Raw genomic sequence first — 22,495 nt, 5'->3', positions numbered from 1 at the left:
AGCAATAACATATTTATGGTGTTTTTGATATTTTTATATAAAATATTCACTTGATATGTGGTTAGTATAATCTTTAAATCAATAATTTTCACATTTTTCAACTATCCAATTAGTGTTTAATCGATTTAATTTTACAAATTAGAGTATTTAGTAGAATAACTTTTACAAGTTAAAATATTCAATAGGTATAATTTTATAAATTAAAGTGTACAATAGATCAAAAATAAAAATTAAAGGTGCTATAAAATTTTTTACATAAAATATACGGTGTATTTATGCATTGAGCCAAAAAAACAAAACGATACAATTCAGTATGAAAATAGGAAAATTCGAAGAAAACTGAGTTTTTTCTTATGGACCAATCGATTATATTTGTGGAATTTAGGACATTCCCGTACAAAATTATTCTAGAGAAATACTATTGGACGAAATTTATGACTAGTTTCCATATAATTCCAAAGAAAATTAAGTGTCAATTATGAGAATCTTGCAATCTCTCTAAGCCAATCATGTTAAATATTAATGTTTGATCTTAATATATTTATTTTTTTTTTTTTTTTTTTTTTGTTAAGGACAATTTTTCCAGAACCTTCAATCATAATTTAATAGTTAATCTTAATTAGCTTTAATTTCAGTTAGCTAATATAGAAATATACAACATACAAATTCCTTGTAATTCTCTGTTTCTATCTATAAATTCATTCATGAAATATATTTCTTTAATTGAGAATATAGTGTGTTATATATATAAAATCATTCTAATAAAACATTATGTGAACGAGATAATTATCATAGAATCAGTAACGTTTACTTATATAGTTCATTCTACATATGTAAACAATCATCTTGTAACATATATATATATATATATAACAGTAATCATAATTAAAGAATATATTTCTTGTTGGCTCATAAAAAAAAATTCAGTAGGAATCCCGTTTTTCTAATTAATTTTTAAAAATAGAGATTTTCATATATTAATTTGACTGTAATTTTAAGGCTAATTTATTTTTTTTTCACAATAAATTAAAATACTAAAATTTTATTTTAGATTTAGAATTTACCTTTTGCAATTGCCATTGAATTTTTATACATAAATCTTACATAAGTTATTTTAAATTTATTTTTATTTTATTTTATCATCACTAGGATTAGAAAGTTACCATTTCAAGTAAAGCATTTTAATAATTTTGCTTTCAAAATCTTTTCTTTTGCTATACTACATAAATATATGATAAAATATAATTAAAAATTTAAATTATATCCAAATTAACATTTATATCTATCTAACCACACATTATGTGCCTTGAGAGTTGGATAATTCCTACATTTTGGAAATTTCGACATTATTTTCTCTCTATCTGTAAAATAATTAATCATAGAATAATGTAGTCAAGGATTAACAGTAGCATAAAATGTTCTGTCTTATCAATTTACCTATCGTTGTTTGATAAGAAATTAAATAAATAACCTATCACCATCACCAACGTTGTCTCCAATTAGGAACATGCAGTTGCAGTGTTAATTTCTTGAACTTTTGCTTCTAATTTTCACATTAGTGAGTTGATCGGTTCCTGCTAAACAAAAACATAGCCAAAACTTTTAAAGAAACTTCTAAAGAATGAGTTGTCAATGATTAAGAATATGCAATAACTTAATATTGCATTAAGTCTTTGATTATGTTTAAATTGCTCAACCGCCAATAATTACCCTGTACATTATCTTTTGGTACAAAATAAATGAATAAATTGTTCTCATTTTACTCTTTTTTTTTTTCATAGTAAATAGTTAGAAAGAACTCATTTCTGAAAAATATATATATATATTTTTCGTTGATTTGATTCATAGATAGACCCGTAAATTGAGTCTAAATAAGTTGTTATCATGCCGAAATTGAACAATTATTCAAGAAATTCGGTTCTAAAAATTGAATTTTTCTGCTTGGTTATTATCCTTCATATTTTTCATGAAGCTCAAGTTTGTGATTATTATATCTATATATATTTGGAATTATTTATAAGTTGTTAATTTTCAAATAGGTTTAGGTTAATTTAAAGTTCCATCAACTCATAAATTCAATTTGAACTTATTTGAAACTGAAACTTGCGATCTTTATTGAGACCGACAGTTTCAGAACCTTGGTCACTGAAAACATACATAAAATACTCCATATATGTCTATTTTTGATACTATATACATATTTTTCCATTTTTGCATCTTCCTATTTGGTATGTTTTCTATTGAATTGACTAAATTTACAAATAATAGACCAATCGTATTAAATTTTATCTTTTCAACTAGATGACGGTTCACATAATGCTTTGGTACCAGATTTTATTTTAGAAATATTTAATAATGTAAAGAATTTTAAATTTAAATATATGATCCTTGTTCATAACTCAAATAATTGAAAGAAAATTATTTAAACTGATTAAATAGATGTGTATTTATTGACAAATATATAAGTATATAAATAGATAAGAAAAAATTTTGAAAATTTTAAATATAGATATGAAAAGAGAAACGCTCAAAAATAATTAAGAAATTAGAAAATTTATAAAAAGAAAAATAAAATAAATTCTCAAAGAAGAGAGTGTCTAGCTAGCTTTATGAATTTTCTTTTTCTTCATGATTATATACTTAACACAGAGTCATTAAGGAGGCTATAAACTAGAAGCAAAAATTGGTAATTATTTATCATGAGTTCGCTTTCATAAAACTTAATTAGGAAGTGGACAGTCCTGTTTGAATAATGGATTGGCTGAACTGGAACTTGGATAATAAGAACTAAAAGGTGACACTGATTGGACATAAGTTTAAGATTTTTAGACAGTTTTCTCTTTCGGTCGAATTCTTAAACGAAGACAAAATAAGTGATTAGAGAATAATCCACGGCTCTTGGGTCTCTTTTATAATTGAATTAGCGACGGTTGCTTTTTTTTTTTTTATTTTTAGCGAACACTAATCTCGTTTGTGGAATAAACGAGCTGCGTAAAATTTTATGGAATTTATTTATAAAGTTAAATTTTGTGTTTTGCTCGGAAAAAAAATAGAATTCAATTATACGAATTCAATTCTATGGATTTGAGTATAACTAAACTAAATTCTACAAAAAATAGTGGGAAATTTTCAAATCAATTTCACAAACTTAAACAATTTAAAATTTTATTATAAAACTATTAATCCTCTTAACCTTCTAAAATTATTATTACAAGGAAATTTTAGGAATAAAAGTAAATGAATTTTCGAAATTTGAATTTATTCCAAATATAAAGAATTTATTTACAAATGAATTTATCTAAAACTTATTTATAAACGAATTTCACATTTTAAGTTTATTTATACCTAATGGATCATTAGAAAAATTAATTAAAACGGGTGATAATAAAGAAAAATGTTTGTCTGGACCTAGTTCATAGCCTTATCTATGGATCAAATCAATAAAAATAGAATTTTTTTAAAAATTATTTCTACTTTATTTTTTTTAGCGTGCAATCATAAATACACGTGTTTCAATAAAAATTATATTTTTTCATTGATCAGCTGCGTTGGTAGGGATATGAATCCGATTCGGGCAAGCGAATCCAGATAATAAAAGGAAGCAAAGAACAATTTAAAGACAAAATAGAAAAAAAGAAAGAATTGTGGGATTGTTATATGCACACTATACACATATTGAAAACCTTTTTCATGATTTTGGCTCAGAATTGTTCCAAAATTACTGCCAACTTAGGAATTCCAATGCAAATACTATTTATGCATGGAACATGTGACATCCATGGAAATTAACTTGTTTGTCTAATATTTTTTCAATCGGTGGTTGTTCCAAAATGCTCTGTTGGGTTTACAAAAAGGAAAAGAAACCTCAGAGATGGCCTGAGTTTTTAAATTTTTGATTTTGCTAAATTTTTTCTTGGATTTAATTAATAAAATAAATTAATTTTGTTGATAAAAAAAAAAAGAATATTCAGCAGTTGTTAATTCCAATAGTTTTGTTTTAAATTTCTTTTTTTAACTTTAGTTGTTTTCTTTCTTTCTTTCCTTCTTTTTTGAAAAATTTGTTCACTTAGTTGTTAATTTTGTATTTCTACTAATATAATACATAAAAGAAAGTTCTAATTTGAGGCAGAGCCATAAGTATATTACAAGAAAGGAACAGAAACGACATAGGAGTTAGGTGATTTATGATGTTGAGTTTTCACTTACGACGACAGTGGACGGCAGCAACCAAAGTACATATAAACAATAACAAAAATTGAAAGTCAAAGTGGGTATTTTATTTTGTATATAATAAACAATTAAACCAATTAAATATTTTGGATTTGGAAATCATTTCTGTTATCAAATATGAAAATGACACTTCTAAATCTTGAAAATATTGTTGCCCATTTCAGATCAGCTTACTAAGAATTTGCTTCTATCAACGTTGAAACCGACCACAAAATTTCAAAAATTTCATGAATATGTAACACGTGAAAAAAGTCAAAATTTCACAAAAAGCCAAATTTTCTATGTTCTTCCTCAAATATTGGATATGCTTGTAAGAATTTCCCTTTTCAAATAAACTAATGTAACGAAAAGTTTTACTTGAAAAATGAAATTTTAATAAGTTTCCTCGCAATTTTTTTTCTCATGGCGTGGTGTTCACGATAATTTTTTACTGTAGCGATTTTTGGATTTAATAAATTTCTTATCTTTCAGATAAAGTTCGTCTCCAGACACAATTCAATGTCGCTAATCTAACCATCCATTTGTACCGATAATCACTTTTAAAGTTAAATTAATTTCCGATAAGTTAGAAATTAAAATAGGATTAGAATAAGAAAATGCAAATACACACAAACTCCAATCTTAATTTCCAACTTGTCTTGGCGTGTCTTAAGTTGTGAAGTGGACGTGAACTTCGTGCCTAGTTGAATCCAGTTTAATTCAATTTGCCTTTTGCTTTCTATTTTTATCAATGACTTGCTGTCATTCTGCGCAATTTCTTTGCTCTTGACAATGTAGCTTAGCTTGTATACGTATTTCCATTACGTGTCCGTAATTTCGACACTCAAACCCTATATGCATTGTACTGTCTTCTTGTTTTCGTGTAAAATTATAATATGGTACCAGAGCAAATTTTATTTCATCGTTGGATATTCTGTTTAGATATTCAGTTCTAGCGGCTCCGATATCCAGCTGCATTTTAGGGGAGTGTTGACAAAACATATATTGTGTATCACTTGTCAACTTTCATCTGATCACTATAATTATTTGAATTTTTATGTTTTTAAAAATATATATTTTTTAAATTATTATTATAACTTATTCTATTTACATGGTATAACAGTTGCGCCGTACAGTTTTTCGTTGACAAGCGGATTTGAAATTATTGCAAGTTGGCTTGTGTTGGAAGCATCGGCAACCTGGTTTCCTTGTCTCTGCACACAAGTCTACCGTGTGACTCTAAGAGAAAAATAATACCCAAAGAAAATTCATTAATTTTTTTTTTAATTTCTTTTTAATAAACTCTCTGCAATTGAAAAGTGTAAACACAAACAACACTGTACACTTGTCGGCTTGGAGACTACACAAACAATCATCATTAAGCTAGACAAATGAGTAATTTTCTTTTTCCTATAAATTCCCTAGTAACCTGAAGAATCTACTATTTTCCAACCCTATCTCAGACTTTTATTACATAAGATCACACAAAGTCATACATATTTTAAATTAGTTTGTTTGTGTAATAATATTACTCATATTAATTAATTAATTAATGTATTTATGATGTTATTTAATTGTATTAATAGGTCATGCTTCAATGGACAAAAACGGAATAATTGTTAATCCTAATTCATACAGTAATAGCGTTCTGAAACCGAACGATGGTTAGCTATTTATGAATAGCTGAATATTACGTATTATTTATTTGTTGCTTGTTATTTACTATTAATTTAATTTAGTTTTTTCTCGCATAACATCAAATGTGTATACTCGCATAACCTTAAATATATACGCTCTCATATTGATTCCATGTGTTTAAAAATATTTATATTTCTAAAAATATTGCGTTTTGATGGATGAAAACTGAGAATTTTTACTTTCATCAACTGAATTGTAACATCCTTTCCCGGTCCACCCATAAACATGAATGAATCGAACCGAGATGCTACAATCTGGTTGAACTTATGTTGTGTCATGCTGATATCATCCTGTATGCTAAATATTATGTCATGTTGTTGCTCTATACGTCATTTATATACATACATTTATTCAATATATACAAGACATTACACTATTTTCCAAAATGAAATGAGCCCAACTATGTGCCATGTACATGCTACAGAACCAAAATATCAAAATGATTAGTTACCCTGAAAACTGGGTCTTCAAAAGATGAACTGCAGCAGTTGTAAAGATGACTCTCTACGGTCCAGACTCAAAACCTACGAGTTAAAACAAGTAACTCGCTAAGCAAATAAAATTCAGTGGATATCTTAACTTAATAAGAATTAAATAAATAAGCATGTAAGCACACATATCATTATACTTTCATGATTTTACCTACTGTTCATTATGCTATATGAATTTTGCACTTTTTATTAAACATCGTAAATTTATAAATAACACAATTTCATAACTGTATGGCTCCATAAGGTTACAGTGAAACCGAAATGATAAGAACGACTGTATGAAACTGAATGAATATTGTATGGCTAGGCTGTTATGACCCGTATATAAATCATATCCACTCAACGGCCTGTAGCCGGAGTACCAAACTGTATGGGACAAAGATCTGCTATCCTATGTCGCGACATAGCCTTATCTACGTGGTTTCTACCTAATCTCAGTGGAGCATATTCTCTGTATTATTCATAAAATGCATAAACTATACTGTTTATCTGTATGTTGTCTCATTCTATACGTTGCTAACCTGTTTCATGCTTTAAAAGGATTTCATAGACAACTACAAGTAATATCGAATGAGTAATAATGTAAACAATTGATAACTTGTAAAGAAACTTGCATGAAATTAATCTAACTGTTGGACCCATGATGCAACTCTTACTAATCATTATGTAACTTAAGTTAAAGTTTATTTCAATTAGGTCCTAATCCTTATACTTTTATTTCAATTGAGTCTACATCTTTATGTTTCATTCAATTAAGTCCAAGTCTTTGATTTATTTAATTTTTATGGCTCGAACCGGGTTCTGGTTCGTTCCGACTCGACTTGCTAAATGCTACAACTCGATTCAGTAGGATGTCACATGAATATTGACTAAATATTGCATAATTTATGACATTAATAATTAACCCAGCGATTAAAATAAACAAATGATTTTAGATTAAAATTCTAGATAAAGTGAAAAATAATTTATAAATAAGGCAGAAATACTTTTAATATATAGTTATTTAAAATTTGATTAAAAAAATGTTTGTTTTTGGTCCGTATCACATCATACATTAAAAACAAGGACTTGAAGCACAAAATCTTTTGATTCCTTTTCATTGACTTGACCCTAAGTGGAGAATTTGTCCTGTACAGATTTTGCTTATAATTATTAATTCAAGTATGATTAATTAATTAATTAATAATCAAAACAAGCACTGTTTAAGTAGTGGCTGCATTAATTTCATATGGTCAAACAATCATAAATCAACATAGGCAGATAGAGATTATTATTATAGCTATGTCATGTTACTTTCTTAATTAATTAGTTTCCGTCCATCAATTCCTATTAATTTAATTAATCACTATTAAATTAATTGAATAAATAAATAATAAAATCAATGGCATTACACAGAGAAAAAAGACTCGGTCTCTTAAATAAATAAATAAATAATCAAATATTTAATCTTTATAAATGAAGAATAAAAAGTCTCTGTTGGGAGAAAAATTAAATTTAGTTTAAGAATGCTTTTGATTAAAAAAAAATAATAAATAAATAGTAATTAAAAAAAAAAAAAAAAAGCTTTTATGTTGATTTGAGCGTCCATTATGTCGCGGACTTTTTTCATGCTTTGTTAAGCAAAATTGTAGTATTATAGACCGTGACTTACTGTCATTTAGCATAGATTATTGTTATTTTTTATATATATACGAGGATAGTGTCCGATCCTCAGGATTGACTAACGGATAGATGTAATCTTACTCTCCACATCAGATTCATGCAAATGACCTTTTCACATGGACCGAAAATTAACCAATTTATCTTACTCTCCAACTCGGATTCATGCAAATGTTTTCTCAACATGAATCGAAAATTAACAAACATTCTAGTCTTTCTCTGGACTCACCAAATTAGTGACAATACTTGTGGTCAAAAGGACTCGAACTTAAGACGTTCTACTTTCTCACATAATTGAGAAAACCAATCAAATCACACATAATTCGCTAGCGTGAGATTATTATTATATATAATATAATGTTTATTTTTAACGGTGTGCATCAATAGTTCCACATCCACTAATTAATTTGATAATATGATTTCAGAAATAAAACCATTAATTATAAATAAAACCCTTAATTCTACATCCATATGTGGTGACTATGTAATTTTTTTTTATTTTTTGGTAAGATGATTACTGTTTAATTTAATTATTTGTGAGGTTGTTTATAATTAATAGCAAGTGATTAATACTGTTAGCTGATAAATGCTGATTATTTATAAAATTCTAATTATAGTTACTATTTTAAATGTAAGTTCACCAAAAAAAAAATTTGATTATATAAATATAAACATTAATGTATTGTATAATAAAACTATTAATTAATTTTTATAATAATATTAGTTATTCATTAACTTTAAATATTTATAAATAGAATTACCAAATAAAGCTTTTGGTAAAAATTAATTAATAGTTTTATAATAAACATAAACTTAATTGAGATTTTAATTATAGTTGAGTATTATCAATATCTAGAAGCAAAATTATATATTAATTGAAAAAAGAAAAAGTCATCGTGGGCAATGAAATAAAAAATAATATATGAATTTGTTGACTCATAATTTGTTTGTGTCCTTTTGCACATGAAATCATATGCAATATATTGTTGTGCAATTGCAAATTAAATATTATTAATTTCGAATCAAACCAAAAGAACCCACTTAAATTTATTCCAATTGCAAAGCTACAAGTGAGTAAATGTGCAATGTTTAAAATACTGCATGGTGGAGAGGGCATGCAGCCATAACCCTAATTCTTTAATTAAGAAGTAGAAAATGCATCATTAGGGTTTTGATTAAAGCATAAAAACCCATCATTTTTTCTTATTATTGTAATTATTCTCCTTTTAGTGTTGCCTCGTAAAGTCTAAGCAAATTATGGCATAAAGGGAAGGTCTGTCTCATGAAAAAGAAATATATATAAGTTCGTCGTTTTCTATTGCTAAAGGTCTGTTCGACGAGATTAGTTATTTAGTAGCTATTTATTGATATAATAGCTGTTAGTAGTTCTATTGTCTGTTAGTTGTTAGCTATTGGATTTTGTTGATAGCCGTTTATATAGCGGTTTAAATTAGAAATATTCGATAAAAATAACTATTTAATTAGCTGTTTAACCTAAAATAACAAGAAATGACATTAGTTGTTTAATTAACTAAGAGTCTATTCGGCAAATTTAATTATTTTGATAGCTGTTTACTGTTTTAGTAGTGTTTAACTATTAGATATTCGAGTAGTTTTTCATGAAATACTAAAAGCTAAACATTATATTAATTAAGTTTTTATAAAACGCTATCTTAAACTCTAAAGTTAGTTCAAATACTATATTACCAAATACTATAAAAAATAGCATTTAGCGTTTTACTACTCAAAAAACTATTGCCGAATACATTCTAAGTTCAAAAGGAAAAACAATGGATATGATTGCCAAAGAAATTTAATAACCAAAAGTTAAATGTTAAATATTAGAGTATTTAACATTTCGTAAAAAGCTTATTTAATCTCTAAAAATCATATATGTCATGGAACGTTGTAATTAACAGAGATAGAATTTTAACCTTTTAACTTAAAGTTTGAACTTGATCAAAACGCTAAAAGCTAGCTCAAAAAGCTGTTTATTAACTGTGCCTAAACTTAAAAAAAAAAAATTAGGTGGGTAGGGCAAGAAACACATCAAACCCTTGTACTTAGTCTTCTTCTTATATTTGGTTAATACTTTTAAGTATCATTAACACTTTTTTTTTTTCTTTGCAAACATCCCCTTTGTCACGTGTTGGCATTTTGCGCAGCTAATTAAGACTGCTGTCTACTTTGCTATGCATCATTATTAATAGAATAATAACCTCTAATTAATTGTAATGATTTGTATTTTCTATTTCAATGAGAGCATAGGTATGCTATAAAGCTTTTGATATAAACCAAATATGCTATGATTTTTAATAATAATACTAATTTTGAGAATTTAACTATAGTGATGTTGAAATAAAGAACTATATATTATATATATTTTTTAGGATTTATTATCAATGATTATTAACTTATTTGAATTATTTATTTAATATAGTGCGTCAGTGCGTCATTTTTTCAAAAAATACAGTCTCATATTTATTTTATTTAGATAGATATATTCGAGTTAGGTAACTTTCCATTAGAATGGAAATTAAATTTAATTACTAAAAATGAAAAATTTACATAATCTTAACGAAAGTAATGAAACTAAATACAATGTTCGTCAACCATCATTGGAATTTATTTATCATTACACTTATGACTCAGTCAATGTCGTTTTAGAATACATGTTGAATCTCTTCTTTTTGTTCTTTTTAAAAAAAAAACAATTAGTTAGGTACATTCCCATGAAAAAAAAAAATCAAAATTTCAATTATTAAAAAAATGATGAATTGAAGTTATGTAACTTTAACGAGACTAAATACAACGTTTGATAACCATCAAGATAATTGATATATTACTACACTTATGATCAAATTAATGTCGCATTACAGAAGAATATCAAAATCATTTTCTTTATCCTTGTAGAAAATATTAGATGAACGTGATTGATCTCATGATATATGAATTATTATGTAATAATAGATTATATTAATTAAATGATTAAATGATATTTATAACGCGAGTAGCGTAAAAGGATAAGTGATGAAATTACTTGAGATATTTTCTATAATAATAAAATTTAAACTTAATTAAATAAGGGTATAAGCTCAAAATTAAAGAACTATAAATTCAAGGATGTAGGTAATATATATTAATATAGCCGCCCATATTTTTTATATGAATTGGAAAAAAACCCAATGCAAGTAATAAAATTTAATGGTAAGATTTTACTTTTTTTAGAACTTTAAAGCGGTGTCTACAGGATTCATAACTACTCATCTTACTACAGGACGCTTATCTAGCTAACATTTAGATCCGGTTCTACCCAAACTTTTCTGGTTCACCCCAGTATTGCCTTCTTGTCCGAATGTTGCTAAATAATGATTTAGAATGTCAAAATAGTCAAAATCTGGCAGCAAACTATGGAACAAATTAAAGTACAAAACATAAATATGTTATGAACTTTAGGTTAATGGGTTAAATCTTCCGCAATATAAACTCTCTCCGGATCAGCTCGTTTGTCTCTAAAAGCGAGCAACGATTAATCAGATTTGAAGACCGTTAAAATGAATACGGACCTGGATACCTCGTGTAAGTATAAAAAATATATATATATTACGGAAGTGTTACTTTCTATTGCATTTTCTCCTGACCTTGTTGTTTTTAATTTATAGGCAACTTGTAAGAATTAGGATCTTCTTTGGAAGAATGCATGCATATGCAAAATGGGTTCTGCCAACCAACTTTAGAAATATGTATGGATTAACCTAAAGTTTTCCTTTTTCCAACTTATTATTCTTTCAATTGAAATTTTAGACTTATCTTGTGGATCTAATGAATGAAAATTAGTCCATAGTTTGGGACGGAAAAGTATTTTCCTTTGTGCTTCGAAAAGTAGTGATGGGTCTACATCTTTAATTTTAAATTGACGAACTTTTAAGACAGATGGATCTATGTGTTAATTTCATTATAATTTAAGGACATAATACTTAGTTTTTAAAAATAGAAAAACTTATATATTAGTTTTGCTATAACTGAAGCACCTGAAATTTTTTTTTTTTTTTCTCTTTTTGAAATGATTTTCACGATTTTTGGAGATGTGAAAAAGTTAGTGGACCTCACGAATTACGATTAACTTAAAATTAGATCTTTATTTCTTTTAACCCAAGACCCAAACTGCTTAATAAAAAACTCAGCCCATCTCTTGTTAGGCCGCTACAGTATGAACTTGGACGGGCAATCTATATATCATAATATCACAAGTGGCCTTTTGCAGATGGGCTTGGTTCGGCTATATGCTTGAGCCTTTTCAATGACCTTTCTAATGAATTTTGCTAGGTGAGGTCCCCGATGGACCGAATCACCCGATAGACTACACAACATGAATAGTTTTTCATTAACTCATAAACTAGTGAAAATTTTTATGGATGAGAGAATTTAAATTTAAGACATTTCATTCTCACACTAGTAAAAATACTAATTAGAGCACGCCTTTCAAATGAATTTTGTGTGTCAACCCTTTAGAATTTTCTAATTTGTTATAGGAATGTTTTTTTTTTAAATCGAGTATCTAAACCTTAAAATATTTTACAATTAAGTGTTAATTGTGTATGTGGTTAACCAAACATTTGGATGGCCTGAATTCACACAAGTGATAGTTATATAGTTTATGCAGAAAGGGTAATTTTGTCTTTTTTATTAAATAAGTTATATAGTTTACTGAATCATTTTTAGATTCTGAATGGTTGTGTATGATTTCGATTTTAATATTAAGAGCTAATTGATTAATGATTAAGAAGTAAAATATGATTTCATTTTTAATTTTGGAGAGAGTAATTTTATTTTTATATCTAATAAATTATATATTTTATTGAAACAATTATAAAGTAAAATTTTTTCATTTAGACAAAATTTATATATAGGTAAATAGTTTGTTAATTCAGCTAAAATAGACAAATTTATATTATTATTATATGAAAAAAAAGTTAAAAGTGTAATAAAGTATTAATAAGATGAAGTAAATAATTCCTTAGGATAAAAAATGGTTTTTCATAATAATAATAATAATAATAATAATAATAATAATAATAATAATCACTTGACGAGTGAATCAAACTTGTGTGTGAGAGATATTTATGGATACATGTCATAATTTGGATGACGAATGCATTGGATTTAGATCTTACCAAACTTGCCAAAACCCACTTAACCTTGTAAGAAAGGACAAATTGATTAAGATTCTTAATTTCAGTTTAACCATTTTTTTATTTTTTTGAACTGTCAGATTAACTATTTAATTAGTATTATTTTTATTTTAATTTTCAGATGATAAATTGTAATTAAGAAAATCAAATACCCACCACTAAGAATGTGGCTTTCCCCATTGGAAAGCACCGACCGATCAAATCTAAATATTACATTTCATAGAAAGGGAATTATTTTAGTGGATGAATAAATTGTTTGTCCAATTTTCACCAATCAAGTTTGTTGGGTCAGAACAAGAATCTATCCTATTTGGATTAGTCATAGTGCCTAAGTTTTTTAGGGTAAGCTCATGTGAAATAATTTAAAAATAATTAATTAAATTAAAAACTTTAATTTCCATATATTTCCTTAGAAAAAAAAAAACCTTGAGGGTGGAATCTGTTGAATAATTTTTAATGTAGCATATATCTATTGTTTATAGAATTTGTTTGACGGGAATATTCAATAATCGGAAGCGTACCTTGATCCATAACAGTAGATTTATGTTATGGATTACCTCGTTGCGGAAATTCGATTCTCACCGTAACAGCAGATCTATGTTTTTTCACTCTGGTCTTTTGTTCATAAGTTTTCTATTAATAGTCAGAGAATTATCAACAGCTATAGGAGTTTCTTTTCACGGAGTTTTTTTACACGGAGTTTCTTTACACGAAGTTTCTTAACATGGAGTTTTACGGAGTTTGAGATAGCCGTCACACTCTCTTTTTTCTTTCCTTAACCCTAAGATATTAATTCCTTTTTTTTTTTTATAAAACAGAGGAAGGATATTAAAGTTTTAACTAGTCTTTATCCATTAAACTCAATAATCATCATCTTGATCCATTTTAATTAGAATTAACCCTTCAATCTCACGTGCAGTATATCAGATTCTACTGCCCTTCCTCCTTCTGAAAGCATACAGTAGAATCTCTAAAGTAGAATCTCGAAATTGGAGCTTATTTTCCAATAAAGATTGAAGGGAATCATAAAATAAAATACAAAAAGTTCGAAACTCGAAAGTGAAAGAAAACCATCAAACCAATAGATCATAGCACAACTTGTCGAATAAAAAAAAAAGAAATAGAAAAAGGAGGCCGCACATGTTCAAAAAGTTACTTGTCATTTAGCAACAACACGTTGGTTACCAAAAACAAGATCACCTCCGGGTGATGTTAGTGTTACAATTAATCTTTGGACTTTTCCTCATCTGGCACCATTCTTATTCGTACTTTCTCTTTCTCTCTTCAAGCCACCTTTCCTTTCTTTTTCTCTCTCTAAATCCGAACGACTAATGGCTCAGAACCATTGGCCCAAACCTGAAAAACACACCGCCACCGCTATGTATCCACCGCCATCCACCTCCTCTTCCTCACAGCAAAAACGAACGGTTCAAACCGGTCTAACCAGGTACGGTTCGGCTCCAGGTTCGTTTTTAACCAGAGCGGTTGATTCTGTTATTGGACCTGACCGTGAATTCTCCAACTTAGGATCACCTTCTCCTTCATTAGTCAGTCATCATCAGTACTTCTCCGGTGACTCGTCCTCGCTCACATCCGAGTCAACTTGTCAAGTCAACTCGTCTAATGATCCTAAAACTGGCGGTGGCGGAGGTGGAGGTGGATTACAGAGATCGTATGGGTTTAACGAGATTAATGGATCTTTGGTTAGGCAGAAGAGCTCACCTGCTGGCTTTCTATCCCATATGGCAGCCGAAAACGGTGCGTTTTCTTCTTCTTTTTTCTAAAATGATAGTATCTGTTAATGAAATGACGGTTATGCCCGTTGAATGGATGTCCTGTTGTAATGCGAGTATGGTAACTTCGAATCTTCGGTAATATGCATTTATCGTTAAAGTTATATCTTAGTGCGCAACTTTTTTAATTTTTAATCGCTAATTAACCAATTTTAATAATCTTTGGTTGGGATCTTAATTTTTAATTTTGAGATTATTAAAATTTTGATTTACATAATAATGGTCAAAATCTTTATTTGTACGTGTGGGTTGAATTTAATTATAGTTACTTTACTGCTAAATGACTTCAAGTTAGGCGGATTGCATTTTCCATTTATTTATACATACTATATTATGTTTTGGGTACCATTCTGTAATTTTCCATTCGAGCCCGGCTAGAATTGGTTGCTTCTTTATTCACAAATATATTGATATTTTTGGTCAAATGACATGACCATACTTGTTTGTTTAACGTGTTGTAGACTTGTAGCTTGGCTTGGCAACTGTTGCGAACCAAACCGGTTTCAGTTCCTAAAAATGTAGAAACCGGTTTATTTCAAATTGGTTAAATTTCAATTTGTGGCTTACGTATGCATCTCTTTTTTTTTTTTAATTTTTTTTTACTATAGCTATATACGGGCTCACCTGTACATCAAACTGATCATAAATAGTAACAGAATAAAGCAGTAATAATTTTGTAAAACAAAATTTTTTTTTATTGGTTTGGTGCAGTTAAGTCTTATTTTATTTTTTTATTTTGTGTGATATACATTTGTTTTACAACTTTTTGACGTTGGAATGCGAGGTTTGCTTTGCTGGTATTTGTTGTATTGTTGGCCTTCCCGTGGTTTTTCTCGTGGAGTTGGGTTGACGAAAATAAATGCCGAACAAGACAAAATTACCCATTAGTAGAGGAGTAGGAGTGATTCTGGATTTATGAGTTTTAAAAATATTACTGTAGTGACTTGTCACTAGTCAGTCACATGGACTGTCTTACTAACAGCTAGAAGAGGTTGTGTTTTTATTTATTTATTTATTTTATCGGCAAGGGTTTCTATTTACACCTGTTTAATAATTGGAAGAGAGACTTGGTGCATTATGTTAGAACTTTTTCTAAATTTTTAAAAAATGGGCGGTACAATATGCAAATGTAAACTATATATATATATATATATATATATATATTCTCTTAGATCTGATGTGTATAGAGAATTATTTGTTGTCCATTGAGGATATTTAATGATATACATATGTAACTTATTTTATTATTTATAGAATAAATTAATAAGAAAGATCTTGACATTTCACCTTTTTTAGTGGTTTAGTTATGAATGACCTGTAGATGGATACCTAATCCACTAATCGGATCATTTTCTTCAGTGTTAATAATAATAATAATATTCTTGAGCTTTGTTTGTTTAACCAATGAGAAAGATGTATTGCCATCTATGGTTATCATTGGCGAGAATGCTATGTTTCTTGAGCTAATGCAAAAGTGTGCATTATTGGTACTTCAAGAAGTGGAATTCACGTTCATTCTAGATGTAGGAGATGTAATTTATTGTAATAGATGTCATTTGGCTTTGCAATTAATGAAATTCTTATTCTTTTTCTACAAGGAAAGAGTTCTATGTGCAAGATTTCAACTTGAGAGGTTAGAATGAATCTCAAAATGTTTGCTTTTTTTGTTATTTGTTAATAAAGAAATATGGTTATAGCCTATTGTAAAATGAATTTTTACGTAAAGAATTGAGCTTGCATATATTACTATCATCTAGTAGAAATTTCTCACCAGCCAAAAAAAAACTGTAGTATAAATTATACCAATAAATAGATGTCTTTACTAAAGCTAACAAGACGATGCAAATATAAGGAACTGGTCTTAAAATTAAGAATATTACTTGCAGTGCAAATTCTGAATCTGAAGTGAACTTTTGCCATCCAGAAAACACAATAGGGGCCATCTTTTCACTCCAATGTCCCTTATTGTCATTTGTCGCATTTGCATAACACTTTAGATGAGTTGTGCTGTCTCAGATGTTTTAGCCTTTGAGGTGTTGAATTTTTTCTGCTTTTGCCAATTCAAATAGCAGGTTTTTCAATTACACCAGGGTCTGGAGGATATAGCTCCCATAATGGCACAAATGGTGGCCACACAGTATCAAGATTGAAGTCCCAATTGAGCTTCACTAGACAAGATTCTCTTTCTCAGATATCTGAAGTTAGTGAGGATGTTATTGAAGGCATCGGCTCTAACAATGGCCACCAGAATTCTCACCATTCTTATCCCTCTTCAAGCTTTGGGATTGGGTCCTGGGACAGTACCAATTCCATTGCATTTTCTGGACCACCAAGCAAGCGAGTGAAGAACATTGACGGAGACATTTTTAACTGCCTCAACGGCTTAGAAACTCAGGTACCAGAACTTTTTTTGAGAACCTTTATGTATCTGGAAACTCAAGGAAGAGTATATAACTTCTAATGTTCTACAGTATCTGAATCTAAAAAATATAAAAATATACTTCTCTTCCTTCCACCCACCTTATTTTTTTTATGAAATTAGCAGATATATGAATGAGCTTAGGGAAATTTTATATATATATATATATATATATATATATATTCCATTTTCAGACATTGTTTCATTCCATTTCAAACAACTGGTGCAAATCCATTTTCTATCATTTTTTTAAGCTATATTTAGAATTGATTTAATACTCCTTCCCTCTTCCCTCTTTCAAATTTTACTTTCTCGTAATTAGCTCCTACCTGTGCGTGTTTCACATATAATGATCCTGGATCAAATCCCTAAAACTTGGAACAAAAATAATGGTGCATCAAGAGCAGCCTGAAATTTTTTTCATTCATCTTTTCAGAAAAGAAAATGCAACCTTAGATTGACATTTACAGCAAATGTACCAGTATTATATCGAGCAGACAGCTGACAGATGACTCATTTGTCATTCAGTTTAGTTTGCCACAGACAAGTCTTGAGATGGGGACTGTGGAGAAGCTATTAAATATTCCTGAGGACTCCGTGCCTTGCAAAATTCGTGCCAAGCGTGGCTGTGCCACCCACCCACGAAGCATTGCTGAAAGGGTTAGTAAAATCCACCAACCTCCTCCATTCTAATTCATTTTGTAGATGAGATGTTTTCTTGGAAAATTGAATCCGAACTTTGATGAGATTCAAAAACATACTTTGTTTGAAACTTGCTAACACATTCCTATCTTGATTTTATTTCATGAAAATGTTTTATAAATTTTATTTAACATAAAAGAAATTTTGTCATATCTACTTTTCTAACATCTGAAAACACATTTTTCATTACTACTTTGATTCATTTACTATTGTCTCAATTTCAAATGGTTAGCATTCTGTATTTATAGTCTGCTGGAAGCATGCAACTCTTTGAGCCAATTAATGCATAAACCAATCTGGAACATTCGCCACACAATAGTACTGCACGATATAATGTAATAGTTGGTTACTGTGTGATCTGTCAACTCTATTGTTTATTACATTAGATAGGGGACCATCGGACTTAATGTAATAGTTGAAGTATGCAGTTTCTACAACGCAACAGGCTCAATAGAATACTGATTTTACACACAGTGCTTGCATTTCCTTCTTCTTCTCGTCCTCCTCACTTATTTATTATTGGAGTAATATCACATATTTGTCTACTAATGTGTACTTCTTCAAGTATCATGTATTGGTCTATTGAAGTGTTTTCTTGGTTCAAAATCAAGGTAATTTGTCTGAGGCGCATGCTTCTTCAACCTCAAACTTTCCTATTAGTTTCTAATTAGATTAGTACCACAGTTATTACAGGTTCTTTTGAATGCAAGCCCCAGGATGTTATATTATTGAGAGCTCATATTGGGTTAAATGAAGATAACTAATGGGGAGTGGGTGAAGTACCTGAGATATCAAAAGAGTCTGTATGAGAATTAGAAGAGCACCATAGGCAGGATGTGAGGCAGAAAAGAAATTTGACACGGTGATTGAAAGAACAAGGTGGAGAATAGTGGGATAGTCAACTAGTCATCCTAACTGGAGTTTCCAAATGGATTGTATCAGACTCGACTTGCTTGAAATGATTATGTTGTAGTTGTTAATGGAACATGGCATGTCACATCAAAGGGCAATCTTATAATGAGAAATCTATAGGCCCTTTTGTATTTTATGGTCTTACTATAAAATACAAATTTAAGATCTTCACTACAGTGCACTGAGGCAATTTGTCTGCGTCAATACCAAGAAGATGGATTGTTAAAATTTGATGTGCAGTAGACAAAAATTGTGAAGATTGTTAGCTTGAGAGTGGAAATTTACGTAGCACCTTCAAAAGAAGCTAAACTGGGAAGTACCATTTGTTCATTCATTTCATAATCGAGTTACTCTACCAATTGCACTATGTAGAATTTTACAGAAATCTTCCTTTTATATATATATATATATATAAGTGCAGAGTGCAGAAGAGGATTTTTGATGTTTTTTCCTTTCTTCTTCTTTAAGTGCATATGTTATTTGACAAACCATTGTTCTGACACTACGGTGATAAGATGTTAGTGATAGGTATTGGACTAAAATAATAAGCTTAATGTCCTTATCTGCTCTTTTCTTTTTCATTTTTTAATTTTTTCTTGGGCAAGGATAATTGATGCTTCATAGAGGGAATGTAACAAACTCGGAACTATTTGTAGAACACATGTGCATTTATTTATTTATATATTTACTCATATATACACTTCTATGGACAAATATTTATTTACATATGAGGGTGCTAATTTATATGAATTGAGATAACGTTTTATGTTAATATACAGGAGAGAAGAACCAGAATAAGTGGGAGGTTGAAGAAACTACAAGATCTTGTTCCTAACATGGATAAGGTACTGATGGTGTAATCTGTTATATGTAGAATGTGCAGTATGAAATTAAAAATTATCACGAAATTCCTTCATTGGGATTGGTAGGGACATGATGCATCTATGCCACTACTGACTTTTAATCTGTATACCTATTTTGCATACAAGCATGTTTGAGGTGTTGATCAATTTTTTCTTTTTGGAGAATAAACCTCTAATTAAATATGCATTTTACTGTATGAAACAATCATCTTCACTAAATAAATCATTTTGTTTAAAGTGTATATTCATTATTTCCTCTGTTCTATTAAATTTGGCCGTCTTTAACTTTTTTTTTATTCTATTTAGACGACACTTTTGGAAAATCAAGGTAGTCTTAGTTATTTTATTATAGCTTCAACTTTGTCTCAAATAAATGAGCATTAAAGGGTACTTAAGCAAATGACCCTTACTTTTCAAGAATTGAGGTGATTCAATCATTTTCTTAATTGTCATGCAAAGTAAAAAACTGTTAAATTTAACAGAATGAACGGAGTATGTCTAAATATTTGAGAGCCCATAATTTTTAACTGAAGACAGGACAGTCACATAAAACATACATATATCCCAGCTTTGCAATTCCAAAATGTAGTAGTATCTAAGCTTGCTGGTTCCAAAATGATATCTTTAAGAAATTGCAGATGATTATATTTGAACTTGTTCCTGCAGCAAACGAGCTATGCAGACATGTTGGATTTGGCAGTTCAGCACATCAAAGGCCTTCAAACTGAAGTTCAGGTGTGTGAATTTTCCTGTTATTGAAAAACACTAATGAACACAAACACACACAGACTAGAAAAGAAAGAAAAATTAACACAAGAATTTTACATGGTTTGACTAGTGTGCCTATATCCGTGGACATATGTGAGTGTTACAGATATATTTATATAGAATCTCATGGTTAAACCTTATACAAATTGGAATTACATATTCAATCTTATAATAATAAAAAAAATGCCGAATCAAAATACATATTAGATAAATATATATGGAGTAAATGACATATAAAGAGGAGGGTGAACCAATCAAAATCGCTTGGATCATTTTGTATGAAAGGCAAAGCCAACTCATTTAATTAATTTGCTCCTAGGGCCCAAATTCTTAACATGGTATCAGATTCTAGGACCCAAATCTACATGAGGGAAGGAAGTTCTCGTGTGGGTGGACCCGCATTGGGCCATTGTATATGGATAAACTCACATTGGATAAATTCATATTGTTATATCGCTGGTCTTTCTCTAATCTTCCCTCTGATTATGTCTTGCAGAAACTACAAAAAGAATTGGAACATTGTACATGTGGTGGATGCAGACCTAACGCATGACATTTTGGCTAACTTAGTTTTCATGAAACAAGTTTTTGAAGGCAAAGGGCCTGAGGTAAGGCTAACTTTGTTGTTGTACCAAGTTTAACTCAATAATGCGAAGGTAGAAGAGTAGAAACTCTAATTGTATATAGTGAAGTAAAACAAGTATTGGTAATTTGTAAAACATCAGAAAAGATGTGTAAAGTGGCATTCATTGTCTTCTTTTGAGTAGTTTGTGATCATTCTGAGGATGATTTGGTTTTTTAAATTTTATATGGCTTTTGAAATTCTATATACTCATGCATTGGGTTTCTTTTCCTTTTTTATTGTTTGGTATTGCTGTACATATTATAAATACTATAAAAGGATATTGTTGTTTTAGAAGATAAGCAATTTTCAATCCCTGTAAGGTGAGAACACAAATTCAATCTTTAACTTACATTACTGAAAGGATAAAAACTTTTTTACCTTTCACGTATGAAAAGTGGTTATTACCTCTTGGTTCTAAGAAAAAAGTATTATCAAAATATTTACCTCAACTATTCAAAATTTGATCAATAATGTAAGAAGCAAACTTGTTTGCTAAATGGCTTTAACTTTTTTTTTTTTTTTTTTTGGTGGCAAAAGAAGAGGAAAACAAATAGTAGAAATCTATTTCAAAAAGCTAATGTTAAAAACATCGGTCGAAAGAATCAAAGACAAGGGATTAGGACTAGCTTTTCAAATGAATAAAGAAAAAGTGATGGCATGCTCCAACTTAGCCAAATGATTAGCCGCAAAATTAGTTTCACGAAACACATGATGAATAGAACCGAAGAATAAATGGCTTAATTTTAATAGTCTACTTACGTGCCCCATTAATCACATGCAATCATAGTAATAACCGATGAAAGATAAGAAGAACTAACATGGTATAAAAATGCAGAGAGTAAAAGATTTTTAATTCAAGCATTCTCGACTATTTTTTATATGTAAAATAATCAAAAATATTATATATATAAGCAATATTACATCCCATGTATTTATTGTTAATAATCATTGTCTCAATTTAATAAAAAAAAAACATATATTTAGCGAAGAAATACAATACAAACATAAAATTACCTAACTCTTTCTCTACATCAACTTCTAAACTATAATTCTATATATCAATATAATTAATGTAAAAATGTAAAATTAAATTAAGTTTACTCTATAAGTTGAGTTAGTTTTTAATATTTTATCTTAAAAGGTATACTTCTCCATATTAATTGG

The 22,495-nt window shown here is 29.0% G+C and overlaps 1 protein-coding gene across 2 annotated transcripts; it reads left to right on the top strand.

The window, feature by feature from the left end:
- The first annotated feature begins 14,402 nt into the window (after positions 1 to 14,402).
- On the top strand, positions 14,403 to 21,535 carry LOC105629297 (transcription factor bHLH128). 2 transcript variants are annotated; one of them, XM_037635609.2, is made up of 6 exons: positions 14,403 to 15,007; positions 17,112 to 17,437; positions 17,990 to 18,121; positions 19,855 to 19,920; positions 20,605 to 20,673; positions 21,203 to 21,535. In XM_037635609.2, the coding sequence occupies exons 1-6, from the start codon at positions 14,581 to 14,583 to the stop codon at positions 21,257 to 21,259; spliced, it is 1,077 nt and encodes a 358-aa protein (XP_037491537.1). In that variant the 5' UTR covers positions 14,403 to 14,580; the 3' UTR covers positions 21,260 to 21,535. The 2 variants fall into 2 exon arrangements, with proteins under 2 accessions (XP_037491537.1, XP_012066251.1); XM_012210861.4 differs by having other exon boundaries at positions 14,414 to 15,007; positions 17,115 to 17,437.
- Positions 21,536 to 22,495: the final 960 nt, after the last annotated feature.

This window comes from Jatropha curcas, chromosome 1 (genome assembly GCF_041381405.1).
Source record: "Jatropha curcas cultivar XTBG-Jc1 chromosome 1, XTBG_Jcur_1.0, whole genome shotgun sequence".
NCBI lineage: Eukaryota > Viridiplantae > Streptophyta > Magnoliopsida > Malpighiales > Euphorbiaceae > Jatropha > Jatropha curcas.
This window is presented reverse-complemented; position numbering and strand designations above follow the sequence as displayed.

Coding starts and splice junctions, on each gene's coding strand:
- LOC105629297 (XM_037635609.2), top strand. CDS start 14,581: ATGGCTCAGAACCATTGGCCCAAACCTGAAAAACACACCGCCACCGCT. Junction 15,008..17,111: donor CCATATGGCAGCCGAAAACG/GTGCGTTTTCTT, acceptor CAATTCAAATAG/CAGGTTTTTCAATTACACCA. Junction 20,674..21,202: donor GCCTTCAAACTGAAGTTCAG/GTGTGTGAATTT, acceptor TATGTCTTGCAG/AAACTACAAAAAGAATTGGA.